Raw genomic sequence first — 15,378 nt, forward strand, 5'->3', positions numbered from 1 at the left:
CTGGCCCAGGTCTCAACTAAAACATGATTTTCTCTACAGATCCTGATCCAAAGTGTATGTGAAACTATGGTACCAAAACTGGTTGCAGAAGACATTCCATTGCTGTTCAGTCTCCTTTCTGATGTATTTCCTGGAGTACAGTATCACCGTGGGGAGATGACAGCCTTGCGAGAGGAGCTTAAGAAAGTGTGTCAGGAAATGTACCTCACCTATGGTGATGGAGAAGAAGTTGGTGGCATGTGGGTTGAGAAGGTAAACTGTAAAACTGGAGATGTCATGGAACTGAAATTAATGTATTTGTAAGACTTAACTTCTCTTTTATTATTAAATTCTTCATTTCTAAGTGAGCAATACTTAGTGACTACCAAAGTTGAGACTTCACATCATTTTTCCTGTTGCAGGTACTTCAGTTGTACCAGATTACACAGATAAATCATGGATTGATGATGGTGGGTCCCTCAGGTAGTGGAAAGAGCATGGCTTGGAGAGTACTGCTGAAAGCTCTTGAACGGCTGGAAGGTGTGGAAGGTGTTGCTCACATTATTGATCCAAAAGCAATCAGCAAAGATCACCTCTATGGTACTTTGGATCCAAATACCAGAGAATGGACAGATGGCTTGTTTACGCATGTCCTGAGAAAGTGAGTCTTCAAGAGCACAAATGAAAAATGGACAGTAGATGTGTGCCTTGCATGTTCTGGCTTTATTGGGTCTTTGTCATCTATAACCTGTAAAACTGCAATACCAATTTCCTTTAATTACAGAATTATAGACAATGTGAGAGGTGAATTACAGAAACGTCAGTGGATTATCTTTGATGGTGATGTAGACCCCGAATGGGTTGAGAACTTGAACTCTGTTTTGGACGACAACAAACTGCTTACTCTGCCAAATGGAGAACGTCTCAGCCTTCCACCAAACGTAATGCTACTTTTTATGTGATGGTTACTTGCTTTCATATAAACGTGTTGCTTTTACCTTGATCTGTACTCGTGCCATTCGTCTCACTTGTCACAAGCAGAGTAATACTGATTTCAGGTAGTGGTTAACTAGAGTTAGGAACTTCTGTGGAAATAAACATTTCATGTTTTGCTTGTTCTGACCGTGTGAGACAAACATCATGCATTATATGAAAGTCTAGGGTAGCAGGCAATAGTGATTAACTTAGTTTAAGATAGTTCAGTGCTGCTCTTGATTCTTCAGAAGCTAAACACAGGCTAACTTACTTTAAAAGATCTGGGTGTGGGTTTGCTTTTTAGTGTGTGTTTGTTTGCTTTTTGGTGTTTTTTGTATGTTTGTTTTACTTAAAAATCTGTTATAAATTTCTGCTTTTTAGGTGCGTATCATGTTTGAGGTACAGGATCTGAAATATGCAACTTTGGCTACTGTATCAAGGTGTGGCATGGTCTGGTTCAGTGAGGATGTTCTCAGTACAGACATGATATTCAATAATTTCCTGGCCAGACTAAGAAGCATTCCTCTGGATGAAGGTGAAGAGGAAGCTCAGCGAAGGCGAAAGGGCAAAGAAGATGAGGGAGAAGAAGCAGCATCCCCGATGCTGCAGGTATAACTTAGATTACGTTCTGGGCTAGTGTATTGGAACACTTGTATCACAAGTAGTATGGTGTACTTCAAACTTATAGCAGCTTAATCATAGAAAAGCTGACATCCTGATTTATTTATTTTTTTTAAGAACATTAAAATAAGAAGCATTTCAGACCTTAAGCAAAATTACTTCCTGCTGCCTGGTAATCAAATGAGAAGCAAATGCATTAAGCAGTGTTTGTCTCCCCCTAACAGATCCAGAGAGATGCTGCAACAATAATGCAGCCGTATTTCACCTCCAATGGCCTCGTAACTAAAGCACTAGAACACGCTTTCAAGTTGGAGCATATTATGGATCTCACCCGTCTGCGCTGTCTTGGCTCTCTGTTCTCAATGCTGCATCAAGCTTGCCGCAACGTAGCCCAGTACAATGCCAATCATCCAGACTTCCCAATGCAGATAGATCAACTAGAGCGTTATATCCAGGTAAATATAACATGCTGCTGGGTAATTCCTGTATTTGATATGTCAGAATAGTAGCTAGATTTCATTTATAGGTCATTAAGTTTTGTTCCACTACTGTACAAGCAAGCAATAGCTGCTTTTCTTGCTTCCTGCAGAGGTACCTGGTCTATGCAATTCTCTGGTCTCTCTCTGGAGACAGTCGTCTGAAAATGAGAGCAGAGCTGGGAGAATACATTAGGAGAATCACCACTGTGCCGCTGCCAACTGCACCCAACATACCTATAATTGACTATGAGGTAAAACCTTTCTTAAGCTAGTATTGCTGCTTTGTGGTCTTTGAGGCCTGCTTTAAAATTTCGAGCCGAAACTTAAGTTTTATAGTTTCTGGCTTGTCAGTGAGCAATGCTTCAAGCTGCCTGTTCTAACAATCACATCAAATTTGATGCTACTAACTTTCTATGATTTTTAATAGTTTATATATAATATATAAATACTATACAAAACTATATGTATATTAAATAGATTAAACTGCATTCCTGTTCTAAATTTTGATCATGTTTTTGTGTTCTTAGGTGTCCATTACGGGTGAGTGGGTGCCATGGCAAACCAAGGTTCCTCAGATTGAAGTTGAAACACACAAAGTTGCAGCTCCTGATGTTGTAGTACCAACCCTAGACACAGTTCGCCATGAAGCATTGCTCTATACTTGGCTGGCAGAGCACAAACCTCTAGTACTCTGTGGCCCGCCAGGTTCTGGAAAGACCATGACGCTCTTCAGTGCTCTCAGAGCCCTGCCTGATATGGAGGTAAATGAGTGTGAGTGTGCATTTGTATGTGCACATGTGTGTGTGAATTAAGGAGTAGTAACAAGTCACTAATCTTGAAGATTCAAGGTTATTCTTGATACAGCACTGAAGTGATTTGCTAGGAATTCAGTGGTGCTTCCACTTCAGTCAGTCATGTGAAAATACAGCAAAAAATAAGAATGATGTTGAGTAGCATTAAATGTATTTCTCAGGACCCCTAGCCCCAAAGCTACTTCCTTCTATCCAGCTTCAATAATAGAGGAGCATTCCTCCATTTAGTATTTTAAAACCTGTAGTAATGTTTAAGAATCTCTCTTGTCCTTCAGTGTATTTAGGTGGCATAACAGTTACAAGAAGCTGTGGTCTAAGTACAAGGTTGGGCAGGAGTTTTTGCTGCATTGTAAATGGAAAACCTGTTGTGGGAAGCATACAGTGTACTAGTCAGTGACCTGAGATGTAGATGATACATGGACTTTCACTGTGGAAAGCTAAGCTGTAGCATGCCTGTTTCCAGGGCTCTTGAGCTATTCCAAACTCTAATATATTTTAACTTATTTACTTTCTCTTCACTATTCTCTTCTTAAGGTGGTTGGACTCAACTTTTCTAGTGCTACTACACCAGAACTGCTCTTGAAAACTTTTGATCACTATTGTGAGTACAGGCGCACACCTAATGGAGTGGTGCTGGCTCCTGTGCAGTTAGGAAAGTGGCTGGTGCTGTTCTGTGATGAAATCAACTTGCCAGACATGGATAAGTATGGCACGCAGAGAGTCATATCCTTCATTAGACAGGTTGGTTTTCTTTTGTACTTAACTGTATCATAACAGTTATCTTCACAGAAACTTAATGTTACACTCATTTTGTTGTGTTTTTTTGTTTGTTTGTTTTTTTCAGATGGTGGAGCATGGAGGATTCTATCGTACATCAGATCAAACATGGGTGAAATTGGAGAGAATTCAGTTTGTTGGTGCATGTAATCCACCTACTGATCCTGGAAGAAAACCTCTGTCACACAGGTAATGTACCTAGTAAACAACTTTGTAGCTGCAGAACAGGGAGGACAAAACTGAAGCACTGACTATGGAATCCATTCTTAAACACTTACTTAACACCAGTTGTGCTCAAGTTGTGTTCTGTGCTTTTGAACTAACTACTAGTCAGTTCTTATCCTGGCTGACAGTCAGTGGCCTTGTTGTATTTCTTCAATAACCTGTCTAACGTGCAGTGGGTATGTCAGAATGCTTTTTGGTCCAAGGCGCTAAGGATCAACTAACAAACTGGAGCTAATGTTGAGAATTTGTAATAAAACTGTGATTTGATTTTGATTAAAAAAAAAAAAAATAGTATAGACTGTTACTTGACCTTCTGGACTATCAACTATGCTAATCTTTCAGATTTTTGCGACATGTTCCTGTGGTTTATGTGGACTATCCTGGACCAGCTTCACTCACTCAGATATACGGAACATTCAATCGTGCGATGCTAAGGCTGATCCCGTCACTTCGGACATATGCAGAACCTCTCACTGCTGCTATGGTAGAATTCTACACAATGTCTCAGGTAATTTGTTGAATACAACCTCAAATTCTCATCAGTCTTACTTCTGGCCAAATCATTTAAGGTGTATTGTTTGCCCTTCATATGTATGAGGCTAGCAAAGTAATATATGGCAACTCAAGGCCTGTAAAATAGGGCAGAATTCTGGGACAAAGTAACTAATATATTTTTATATATAACTAATATATATTCGCATTTTTAGGAGAGATTCACTCAAGACACACAGCCACACTATATCTACTCACCTCGTGAAATGACTCGATGGGTGAGAGGTATATTTGAAGCATTGAGACCACTAGAAACCTTACCAGTTGAAGGCCTTATCAGGATTTGGGCCCATGAAGCTTTACGTCTCTTCCAGGACAGGTAAGAAACGTAAAGTGGGGAGCTCTGGGGGTAGAACACGGGGGACAGGACACAAAAAAAAAAAGCACAGAATGAATTTTCCCTCACTCCTCCAGCTTTCATTTGCAGACCAAACTTTGTGTTATATAGCTGGAATACAAATATGATTATTTTTCTTCACTTAACACTCTACTTTTCTTAACGCTCTTGTGAATAGTAACTCCGAAGTAGAAGCATACTTTGTCAGTAGCACTGCCACGTGAGGGGAGTGTATCCTTCCACTAGAGTATTTGTAGTCATGGATGTTTTTCTTTATCCAGACTTGTAGAAGATGAGGAGAGACGCTGGACTGATGAGAACATTGACATGGTTGCTCTGAAACACTTCCCCAATATTGACAAGGAAAAAGCTATGAGCAGACCTATCTTATACAGCAACTGGCTGTCAAAGGTAATAAAAAAACTGAATAGTTTGGGAGCAATTGATGATGCAGCTTTTATGACTATACTGGCATGATAATCAATGTCTGTAATTTTATTAACTCTGAGAAGTTCCTACTATGGATATCTGAAGTAAATTACTACAAAGTTAATAGCTGTTATTGCAAGGATGCTGTTGTAAGATCTACCACAACAAAAGGCAGTTTGAATAATGTTTCTCTAGAATAGGGTAACACTTCCAGAAAGTTGCTGGCAGTTACTGTGTATGGAATCTCTTGGATAAGGTGTGACCTTCGAACAACTCTGATACTGTAAATGGTATAGTGGACTGTTTCTCACAATCTGAATTGATACAGCTGGGCAATCTGTAGAAAGGTCCTTCTAGTCTGCTAACCTTCTTAGGCATTTGCTGTTGGTCAGCGAAAGGCTGTTTGAATGGGGGAGTGAGGGGAAGGAAGTCTTTCCTGCTACTTCCCAGTCTCTTGGGTGTCTGGCAGCTCAGGCTCAACTTACAGATGAAGCGTTTCAACCCCATGCCACTATCTGTGGCACTCTAAGCTGTGGACATGCTCCTGTGCAAGTTAAATGTGTACAGCATTTTTAAGCTTTTGTTAGGGGATTGCTGTATTAGATACTCTCATACTTCTGCTTTCATCTAGTCAACAATTGATTGCTAAGCAAAATATCCTTAATCTTAATGTTCATACGGTATTGACTGATTCTTCTAGGATTATATTCCAGTGGATCAAGAAGAATTAAGAGACTATGTGAAAGCTAGGCTTAAAGTCTTCTATGAAGAAGAGCTTGATGTACCGCTTGTTCTGTTCAATGAAGTCTTGGATCATGTGTTAAGAATTGACCGGTAAGTTGAGACTTCGGTTGCTGTTCATGTACCTTTTATTTAGAGACTTTGTCTAAATCAGAGAAGCCTGTGTGGAGACTAGGAAAGGAACTTAATCCCATTCTTTTCCATAGGTGACCTACTTCTAGCCTTCAGAGAGCAGGATCCTAGCTGGAGATATGTGTGTTGTCAGTTGTAGTGCTAGCTTGAAGTATAGGTACTCAGGGAAAAATTTCAGTGAGTTGATAACACTTGACCAAACGTACTCATGTATGTTCTTTTTCAGAATCTTCCGTCAACCACAGGGCCACTTGTTGCTCATTGGAGTCAGTGGAGCAGGGAAAACAACCCTCTCAAGATTCGTTGCCTGGATGAACGGTTTGAGTGTCTACCAAATTAAGGTTGGCATGCTAGTTTTACTCAACAAAGACTGTCTGTCAAAACTCATGCTTCCTAAATATCTACCCCCCAAAAAAATCCCACTAAAAGAAAACATTAATAACAAATGTTAAATCTTTTCAGGTTCACAGAAAATACACAGGTGAAGATTTTGATGAAGACCTAAGGACAGTACTGAGACGTTCTGGCTGTAAAAATGAAAAAATAGCTTTCATAATGGATGAGTCGAATGTATTGGATTCTGGATTCCTGGAGAGAATGAACACTCTCCTAGCCAATGGAGAGGTAAGAAGATTTTAAGTAACTACTTTAAGTGCCTTTTTACAACGATAAGATACTACAAAACTATCTTTTGAATTAGGTTCCTGGTCTGTTTGAAGGAGATGAATATGCCACCCTCATGACTCAGTGTAAAGAAGGGGCACAGAAAGAAGGTCTAATGTTAGATTCACATGAAGAACTCTACAAATGGTTCACCAGCCAGGTTATTCGCAATCTCCATGTCGTGTTCACTATGAATCCATCATCTGAGGGCTTGAAGGATAGGGCAGCTACCTCCCCTGCGCTCTTCAACAGGTAATTGCTGTATAACCCACCATACGTTATAAATACAATTAAAACAGTATTTTTGGGAAACCTTCACAAATACTTCTTATATTATTTTTATATTATTTAGGTGTGTCTTGAACTGGTTTGGAGACTGGTCAACTGAGGCACTGTACCAAGTTGGCAAAGAGTTCACAAGCAAAATGGATCTTGAGAAACCAAATTATATCGTGCCTGATTACATGCCCGTTGTGTATGATAAGCTACCACAACCACCATCGCACAGGGAGGCTATTGTTAACAGCTGTGTGTTTGTTCATCAGACACTTCATCAGGTATGTTTGCTTAACATTGCTGAGCTTGTGCTGGTACCTAGGCCACAGCATAATGTACCAGTTCCCTAAAAAGTATGGTCTTTGACATTTGAATAGCTTTAAAACCAATGCATAATCAACAACTTCTTCCCTAAAGGCCAATGCTCGTCTGGCAAAACGAGGAGGCAGAACCATGGCAATCACACCACGCCACTATTTAGATTTCATCAACCATTATGCCAACTTGTTTAATGAGAAGCGAAGTGAATTAGAGGAACAGCAAATGCATTTGAATGTTGGCCTTAGAAAAATCAAGGAAACAGTTGACCAGGTATGTATCCTGAAAACGTTGCCTTTTATGAGGCTTGGGGTGATTAAATAGACCTCCATGCTTAGGCTGAATTTTCCAATCTTACCATCTGTCTTAGGTGGAAGAATTGCGGCGTGACCTAAGAATAAAGAGTCAGGAACTGGAAGTGAAGAATGCAGCAGCCAATGACAAGTTGAAAAAGATGGTGAAAGATCAGCAGGAAGCTGAGAAGAAAAAGGTAAAAATCTTTGTTAAATCTCTGTAAGCAGTAAATATTATTGTTTCTAAAACATTAGAGCCTATAGAGCAAACAGTTGAGGACGTTTAACTTCTAAAAAGCAGTGTTTTCTTTGTGAACCTTCTACCTAGGTCATGAGTCAGGAGATTCAGGAACAGCTGCACAAGCAGCAGGAGGTCATTGCAGACAAGCAGATGAGTGTGAAAGAGGATCTTGACAAGGTGGAGCCTGCTGTCATTGAAGCTCAGAATGGTATGTCAGCATATGAAAAGATCACACTTTGGGACTGGAACGAGAACTGAAGTCTATGGGAATCTGTTTTGGTGTGCTCTGAGTTGGTCCCATCTAATAATAGTGTAGGCTGTTAACATGGAGTTGAACGGTGTTGGAGAAATTACTAGTAATCTGTCCTGGTTTCAGTTAAACCACAACATAATTGATGATTTTCTATTGTTTGTAGTACTGACGTGATACTTGATACTCATTATGACTTGTGGCTTCATTTCTGGCAGACCAGATCGAGTTATTCAGTCTATATTTCATAATGAAAGCTTGTAATCAGAAAGACTGATGATGCCTTATTATGGCAAAGACAGTTTACACTCAAGCTCTCCCTTTGTAAAACTGTGTAGGAGAAACATTATTATAAAGCTTTAAATAGATGAGGCAGGAAAATAAGTTGCCCGTGGCCAGTTGGCAGGTTAACTTCTGTAAAAGTTTGTATTGTGATACTGTAGTTTTCAGTGTGATCCATTGCTATCTACTTCTGTAAAAAAAACTCAGCTTCCTTTCGTAAGCTTGAAGCATTTTTATAAATCCAAGATACTTGAACAGATTTCACTAACTCTTTGTTTCCCTCCCAATCAACTTTCATCACTTTTCTGGCATTGGTTAGCTGTGAAGTCAATAAAGAAACAGCACCTGGTAGAGGTCCGTTCTATGGCTAATCCACCTGCAGCAGTGAAGCTGGCACTGGAGTCCATCTGCCTGCTGCTCGGTGAAAGCACAACCGACTGGAAACAAATACGGTCCATCATCATGAGAGAGAACTTCATTCCAACCATTGTTAACTTCTCTGCTGAGGAAATCAGGTAAAGTGCAAATGTGCATTATGTGGATTAACTGTTGACAAAGGCGTGGAAGGTTGTAATTGGACTTTGTCTAATTGCTTTAGTAGCACTTGACTTCTTTTAAGACTGATGTACACCTGTGTGTAATGTAGGTGGTACAGGAAACGGACCACAGCAGCAAAGGTACACACTGGGACAGAACAAGTGCTGTTGAATAACTTGAAGGCAGAATTCCAAATCTGAATGCTGCTGTCCAAAGCCACGTTATTAGCTGAAACTAGTCTTCCAGGAGTAACTGAACAGGTTGTTCAGGCTGACCTAGGTTTTGTAGCATCTGAGCAGGAGGTCAGACTAGAGATGTCCTGAATTCCCTTCCAACCCCAAATTATTCTGTGATCCTGTGAGCAGTTAAGCAGTTTGTGATCAACTAGTTATAATATGCTAAATATCCTTATACCACTGACAAGCTATAATTTCTGATACAATGTCTTGAACTAATTAAAACATCAGCAAAACTGCTAGGAAACGTTGTTGCCAATTGTGAAAGGTAAACCACATTCTGAACACCTGGGGGCCAACATTCAGTGGACTCATGCTGTCTCTAAAAACTTTTCCCTTGCAGTGATGCCATCCGGGAGAAGATGAAGAAAAACTACCTGTCGAATCCAAGTTACAACTACGAAATTGTAAACAGAGCATCGTTGGCCTGTGGGCCTATGGTGAAATGGGCAATTGCACAGGTAAAGTCAGTACTGTGGGAAAGCAAATGGAAGGTGAAGAGTGAGCCTGAAGGCATGTGACAAGGGTCTAAAGTCTCTGAATTTACCTCTATTCAACTAAAATTTGCAAGCTATTTTGCTTCAAAGACATTGGTAGAAGGTTTATATGGATGCTTTTGGGTTGTGTAGTACTGTGCCAGATAACTAATTGGCAGTTGTGGTATACTTTTTGTGTCAAGAAACTTTTGATTTACAGCAAACAGTAGGTGATCTTTCTCTGTAGTGTAATGGTACAGGACAGTTAGAGTTTTCAGCATGACAAATGCTGGGAAATGCACTGCAGTCCTCTTGGTGAAGCTTCTGCTGTCACCATCTAGCTTTGCAGTAGGGTATGCTCACAGGCAGCTCTGTTAAGGTCGGACTTCTCAATACTTGAATGGTTTCCTAAAAGAAATAGGCTTTGGGGGAAGGTGCACCCAGGGTGAGATACCTAAGGGTGGTTTTACTTACCTGCTGATCAACACAGAAGTATGCTTGGTTTGCTAAAACTGTGGCTTCTATGAATGATAGTGATGTGTAGAAATTCAGTTTAGCTTCAGTCTTGCCAATAGCTCCTATCTTGTTCTGTGGCTTGGCTATACTAGGAGAGGCAGGTGACCTCAGTACTGGCATGAACATCCACTTAAGTGTTTCAGCAAAACAGTGTCGCACACTTACCAATGTGGTCTCAACCTTCTGTGTGTCTACAGAGCAATTGCAAAATTGCTTTTGTTCTGGGACTTGGTTTAAACTGAAGTCTTAGAAATTGATAGACAGTCCTTAGTTTGTGTTAACCAGCCCTTAATTCTTCTACAGATCGCAGTTACTTAGGCTTGAAAAGATGGAATTGCTAGTGTATACCTGTGTGCTGGGGTTCTTGTTAACACATTTCAGTTCAGAAAGTATAAAGGACTTATTTACTGTTTGCAGCTTAACTACGCTGATATGCTGAAAAGAGTAGAACCTCTACGCAATGAACTGCAGAAGCTGGAGGATGATGCCAAAGACAACCAACAGAAAGCAAATGAAGTGGAGCAGATGATTCGTGATCTCGAGGCCAGCATTGCGCGTTACAAAGAAGAATACGCAGTATTGATTTCAGAGGCTCAGGCTATTAAGGCAGACTTGGCTGCTGTAGAAGCAAAAGTAAGAGCTTTTATATAACAGCAATTTTCCATTCCTTCACCTTTGACAGTTTGAAATTGAACCATTCTTCAAAATTCCTTCTGATGAGCAAACTGGGCTGCTTCTTTACAGTACCTCTGAGCTATCTCTTTTATCCCTAGATCTCATGAGCTTCTTAAGCTATTGAAACTTGTCTAGAGTTAGAAATGTCAGCTCATGTTGCCAGTTAATTAAGACAGTTCACATCAGGCTTAAAATAAATGGGAAGCCTTTGGAAATAGTCATGGTTGTAGTGTAATATTGCAATAGGACTTTTATTTTTTTGAAGAGTTTCTTCATGTATTTGGTCTAATCCACTAGCATGTCACTACTATGTCACTACTTAACCTTTTAAACTCTTCAAAATAACAGCTGAATACCAACACAGTAAATTAACACTGGAGTGTAGAAGCACGAATTTAATTTAATTCTAAGTTTTTAATTTTAAATTGGACTTTGATTCAGTGTAAGTAGTGTCCCTGGAGACGTTTAATACTATAAGAATACATCATCTAAAGAGACTGCTTCACTTATTTCTAGGTCAACCGTAGTACAGCTCTTCTGAAGAGTCTTTCTGCTGAACGTGAAAGATGGGAGAAGACAAGTGAAACTTTCAAGAACCAGATGTCCACTATTGCGGGAGACTGCTTGCTTTCAGGAGCTTTTATTGCCTATGCTGGTTACTTTGATCAGCAGATGCGTCAGAACTTGTTCACTACATGGTCTCACCATTTGCAACAAGCAAATATCCAGGTAAAGATAGTGTTGTAACAACATAACCAGATTTTTATACAACATAACCTAAGAAAAACCTAAAACATAATTATTATACAACATTACCAGAAACAATAAAGGAGTTTTAAGTAGTGAATGGAACTATTGGAGAATAACTTTGCAGAGCTGTGTTTACTCTAAACGTGCTCACAGGAGAATCTCTAGTCACATACTAATGGTACGTTCTTCTTGCAGTTCCGTACAGACATTGCAAGGACAGAGTACCTTTCCAACGCAGATGAGCGGCTTCGCTGGCAAGCAAGTTCTCTCCCTGCAGACGACCTGTGCACTGAGAACGCCATCATGCTCAAGCGGTTCAACAGGTATTTCACTCTGAGGCACAGAATTCTAAAATAGCATTCTTACAGCAGGCAGGCTCTTCTGCCTATCAAAGAATTCACAACAACTCTTTAAAGGCACTGTTTAACTGTCAGAAGAGCTTTTAATGTTTATAAAAGCTACTCAACCACATGTAAACACAAAAGTTCTCACTCATCTTTGCTTGCCTCCTTTGCTGCGCTTAGGTGATGGCATAGGTTGGCTTGAACTGAAGTCCGAAATAAGTCCTTGAACTTGTCCAACTTATTTCTTCAGTATGCAAATTTCTGGAGTTGTGGCTAACAGTGCAATCTAAATTCATAAAATTGCTTAGTTGGTTGCAGTCAAAACCCAAATAATGAAAGTGTTTGTTAACTTAGGTATCCATTGATCATCGATCCCTCTGGGCAAGCTACAGAGTTTATCATGAATGAATACAAAGACCGTAAGATAACTCGTACTAGTTTCTTGGATGACGCTTTCAGGAAGAACTTGGAAAGTGCACTGAGATTTGGTAACCCGCTTCTTGTCCAGGTTAGTTCCATGATCACGTAGAAACTACTTACAATTCTTGAATACTGCCCTGTGTGCTAGAAAAATTTGCAGTTTTCCTGTTAGTAAGATGCAAATAACTTCATTTTCAAACCATTATTTAACTAATACTGAGTAGCATGTGAAGAGTTAGTCCTGAGAAAAATAAAACTAGTGAGATAAGCAGGCAGAAGACGACCCTACCTTTTTCTACTATTTTAAGATCAAATGCTTTTATTTTCAAATTATCTTTCCGTACTTCCACTCATTTTAGACTTGCAGCCTTTCTTATCCCTTTGTTCCCATACAGTCTCTCTACTCATAGGTAATAGTGGCTAATATGCCTAGCTATCCAGAATTAGTAGTAGGAAGTAGCAGGAAGAATTTGCAGGAAGGAGTAGCAGGAAGAATTTGCAGTAATACAAAGAACTAGGCAACTAGGAATAGTTGGCTTTCACTTCTGAGATTTTTTTTGTTTCTTAGCATAGAATTAGGAAAATAAAGGGTTAGCTCACAGATGAGGTCAGCAACTGTTGCTTGTGCTGCTTAGAATAGGACCTATTATGCATTAAAACCAACACAACTAGACCATTAACAGTGTTCCCCTACTGAGGCCTTGTATGATAATAGCCTAAACTCTGGGCTTGTGTAGCTGAGCTACAAATAAGAAGCTTCTGAATGTGATCTGCATTCCAAAATGAATGCGCATCGATCACGACCAGACCATTAGTCTCAGTTGGATCAGGATTGTTAGAGACACTTGGAAGTAACAAATCCTCTCTCGCACATCTCTGTTTTTAGGATGTGGAGAGCTATGATCCAGTGCTGAATCCTGTTCTGAATCGTGAAGTCCGGAGAACTGGAGGCAGAGTTCTGATTACTCTGGGAGACCAAGATATTGATTTGTCACCATCCTTCGTTATCTTCCTCTCCACCAGAGATCCAACAGTAAGCACAACTCAAAGCTGTCCTCTCTGTAGAAATGGTATGTCAGTGAGCTGAGAGTTATTTTGTTTCCTGTGATAGGTTGAATTCCCACCAGACCTCTGCTCTCGTGTTACGTTTGTGAACTTCACAGTAACTCGCAGCAGCTTACAGAGCCAATGTCTGAATGAAGTCCTGAAAGCTGAAAGGCCAGATGTTGATGAAAAACGCTCTGATCTCCTCAAGCTTCAGGGTATGCTTACCAAAATCGAAGTAACTTCCTCCTGATCTAAAAGGATACAGCAGTTTAACTCTAGCTATAGTAATACACAGTGAAACACTTCTATAGCTGATATCCTTGCGTTTCTAGCATGGCCAATGGCAAATTATACACATTTCATATGCTCCTGGAAAAATAGCACATCTGTACAGTATGTAACCTAATTTTTTCTTCTAATTAAGGTGAATTTCAGCTGCGCTTGCGTCAGTTAGAAAAATCCCTACTCCAGGCACTTAACGAAGTGAAGGGACGTATCCTGGATGATGATACCATCATTACTACTCTGGAGAACCTGAAGAAGGAAGCAGCAGAGGTTACTAGAAAAGTAGAGGAAACGGATATCGTCATGCAAGAAGTGGAGACTGTTTCTCAGCAGTACTTACCTCTTTCTACAGCATGCAGCAGTATCTACTTTACTATGGAGTCACTGAAACAGGTAGGATGAGTTCTCCTTCCTGCCAGAAGCCTTGTGTATTTACTGTTCAGAGCTAAGTAGGTACTGCCTAATTGCAGTCCCAGTTGCCATGTTGCAATTTCGTAGGCATACGCCATTAACTATCAAAACCAGTAGAATTCTAGAGAAGAAACCAATCTCTTTTTGTTTTTCAGATACATTTCCTGTACCAATACTCTCTCCAGTTTTTCTTGGACATCTACCACAATGTCTTGTATGAGAACCCAAATCTGAAAGGAATCACAGACCATACTCAGCGTCTCTCAATCATTACAAAGGATCTTTTTCAGGTTCAGTATTTTATTCAGCAGATGTACTTACATAATTTTTGAGGGACAAGAATTCAAGGCTCCTTATGATACTTATTTTACTATTTTCTTGGTAGGTGGCTTTCAACAGAGTGGCACGTGGCATGCTGCATCAAGATCATATAACATTTGCTATGTTGCTGGCCCGCATTAAACTGAAAGGAACTATTGGGTAAACATTTTTCTTACTTCACTTGAAAAAGGGAAGGTGTGTTGAAAGGCAACACTGAGCTAAAGCTTTCTGTTCCCTTACTCTAGGGAGCCTACATATGATGCAGAATTCCAGCACTTCTTGAGAGGAAAGGAGATTGTACTAAACACTTCATCTCTCCCAAAAATCAATGGTTTGACTGTAGAGCAAACAGAAGCAATGATGAGGTTGAGCTGCCTTCCTGCATTTAAGGACCTCGTTTCAAAAGTTCAAGCTGATGAGGTAAGTGTTGGCTAGGTTTTCTTCTGCATCAAGCTACCTGTTTAGGCTTTAGGGTTTCTGCTTTAAGAATTTCATGCTACAACTAAGGTCTCCCAGAATGAGAAAGGAAGCCTTACAGATTAACTAATTGTAGTCACTGGGAAAATGTAAACATTCTTACTTCATTTGTAATCAGGCTATGAAACTTGATTTGTAAATACCAGCAATGATCATCACTCAGCCTTGGAAGCAGCTTATTCATCTCACTGTTAAGCCAATATTGGAGTCAGCTTTTTTGCACACAGGAAGTGTGATGTCTTATCCCATCACAGTGATACAGTAGAAAATTATGCAGTAGAGGGGAGCAGCCCATACATTGATATGGTGGGCTCTTGAAGAATTTAATGAAGAGTTAAAAACTTGATAAATGTGATTGTCCAAGTGCAATTTTGCTCAGGGAAACATTCAAACCATTTATTATCAACAAGTCTTGGAAAAGACACATTGGTATGGAGCGTCAGACAAGATGTGGTGCTACATTTAATGTTTGACTTGAATTAATATGACAACCAGCACTGT

At 39.9% G+C, this 15,378-nt stretch overlaps 1 protein-coding gene across 1 annotated transcript in view; it reads left to right on the forward strand.

Annotated features, from left to right (window-relative positions):
* DYNC1H1 (dynein cytoplasmic 1 heavy chain 1) overlaps positions 1-15,378 on the forward strand; it is a 44,202-nt gene that overhangs the window by 20,659 nt on the left and 8,165 nt on the right. Inside the window, exons 32-63 of the mRNA XM_035326950.1 lie at positions 40-252; positions 402-640; positions 764-920; positions 1,336-1,563; positions 1,800-2,030; positions 2,165-2,305; positions 2,582-2,815; positions 3,401-3,607; positions 3,711-3,832; positions 4,211-4,376; positions 4,576-4,739; positions 5,039-5,168; positions 5,887-6,020; positions 6,286-6,400; positions 6,522-6,683; positions 6,760-6,974; positions 7,075-7,279; positions 7,416-7,589; positions 7,687-7,806; positions 7,938-8,058; positions 8,702-8,897; positions 9,499-9,616; positions 10,565-10,780; positions 11,339-11,551; positions 11,768-11,895; positions 12,271-12,424; positions 13,223-13,369; positions 13,448-13,598; positions 13,808-14,061; positions 14,235-14,369; positions 14,465-14,559; positions 14,646-14,820. Of these exons, the coding sequence (XP_035182841.1) occupies positions 40-252; positions 402-640; positions 764-920; positions 1,336-1,563; positions 1,800-2,030; positions 2,165-2,305; positions 2,582-2,815; positions 3,401-3,607; positions 3,711-3,832; positions 4,211-4,376; positions 4,576-4,739; positions 5,039-5,168; positions 5,887-6,020; positions 6,286-6,400; positions 6,522-6,683; positions 6,760-6,974; positions 7,075-7,279; positions 7,416-7,589; positions 7,687-7,806; positions 7,938-8,058; positions 8,702-8,897; positions 9,499-9,616; positions 10,565-10,780; positions 11,339-11,551; positions 11,768-11,895; positions 12,271-12,424; positions 13,223-13,369; positions 13,448-13,598; positions 13,808-14,061; positions 14,235-14,369; positions 14,465-14,559; positions 14,646-14,820 (5,460 nt within the window). The remainder of the gene's footprint in view (positions 1-39; positions 253-401; positions 641-763; positions 921-1,335; positions 1,564-1,799; positions 2,031-2,164; positions 2,306-2,581; positions 2,816-3,400; positions 3,608-3,710; positions 3,833-4,210; positions 4,377-4,575; positions 4,740-5,038; positions 5,169-5,886; positions 6,021-6,285; positions 6,401-6,521; positions 6,684-6,759; positions 6,975-7,074; positions 7,280-7,415; positions 7,590-7,686; positions 7,807-7,937; positions 8,059-8,701; positions 8,898-9,498; positions 9,617-10,564; positions 10,781-11,338; positions 11,552-11,767; positions 11,896-12,270; positions 12,425-13,222; positions 13,370-13,447; positions 13,599-13,807; positions 14,062-14,234; positions 14,370-14,464; positions 14,560-14,645; positions 14,821-15,378) is intronic.

Source organism: Oxyura jamaicensis, chromosome 5 (genome assembly GCF_011077185.1).
Source record: "Oxyura jamaicensis isolate SHBP4307 breed ruddy duck chromosome 5, BPBGC_Ojam_1.0, whole genome shotgun sequence".
Taxonomy (NCBI): Eukaryota; Metazoa; Chordata; class Aves; order Anseriformes; family Anatidae; genus Oxyura; species Oxyura jamaicensis.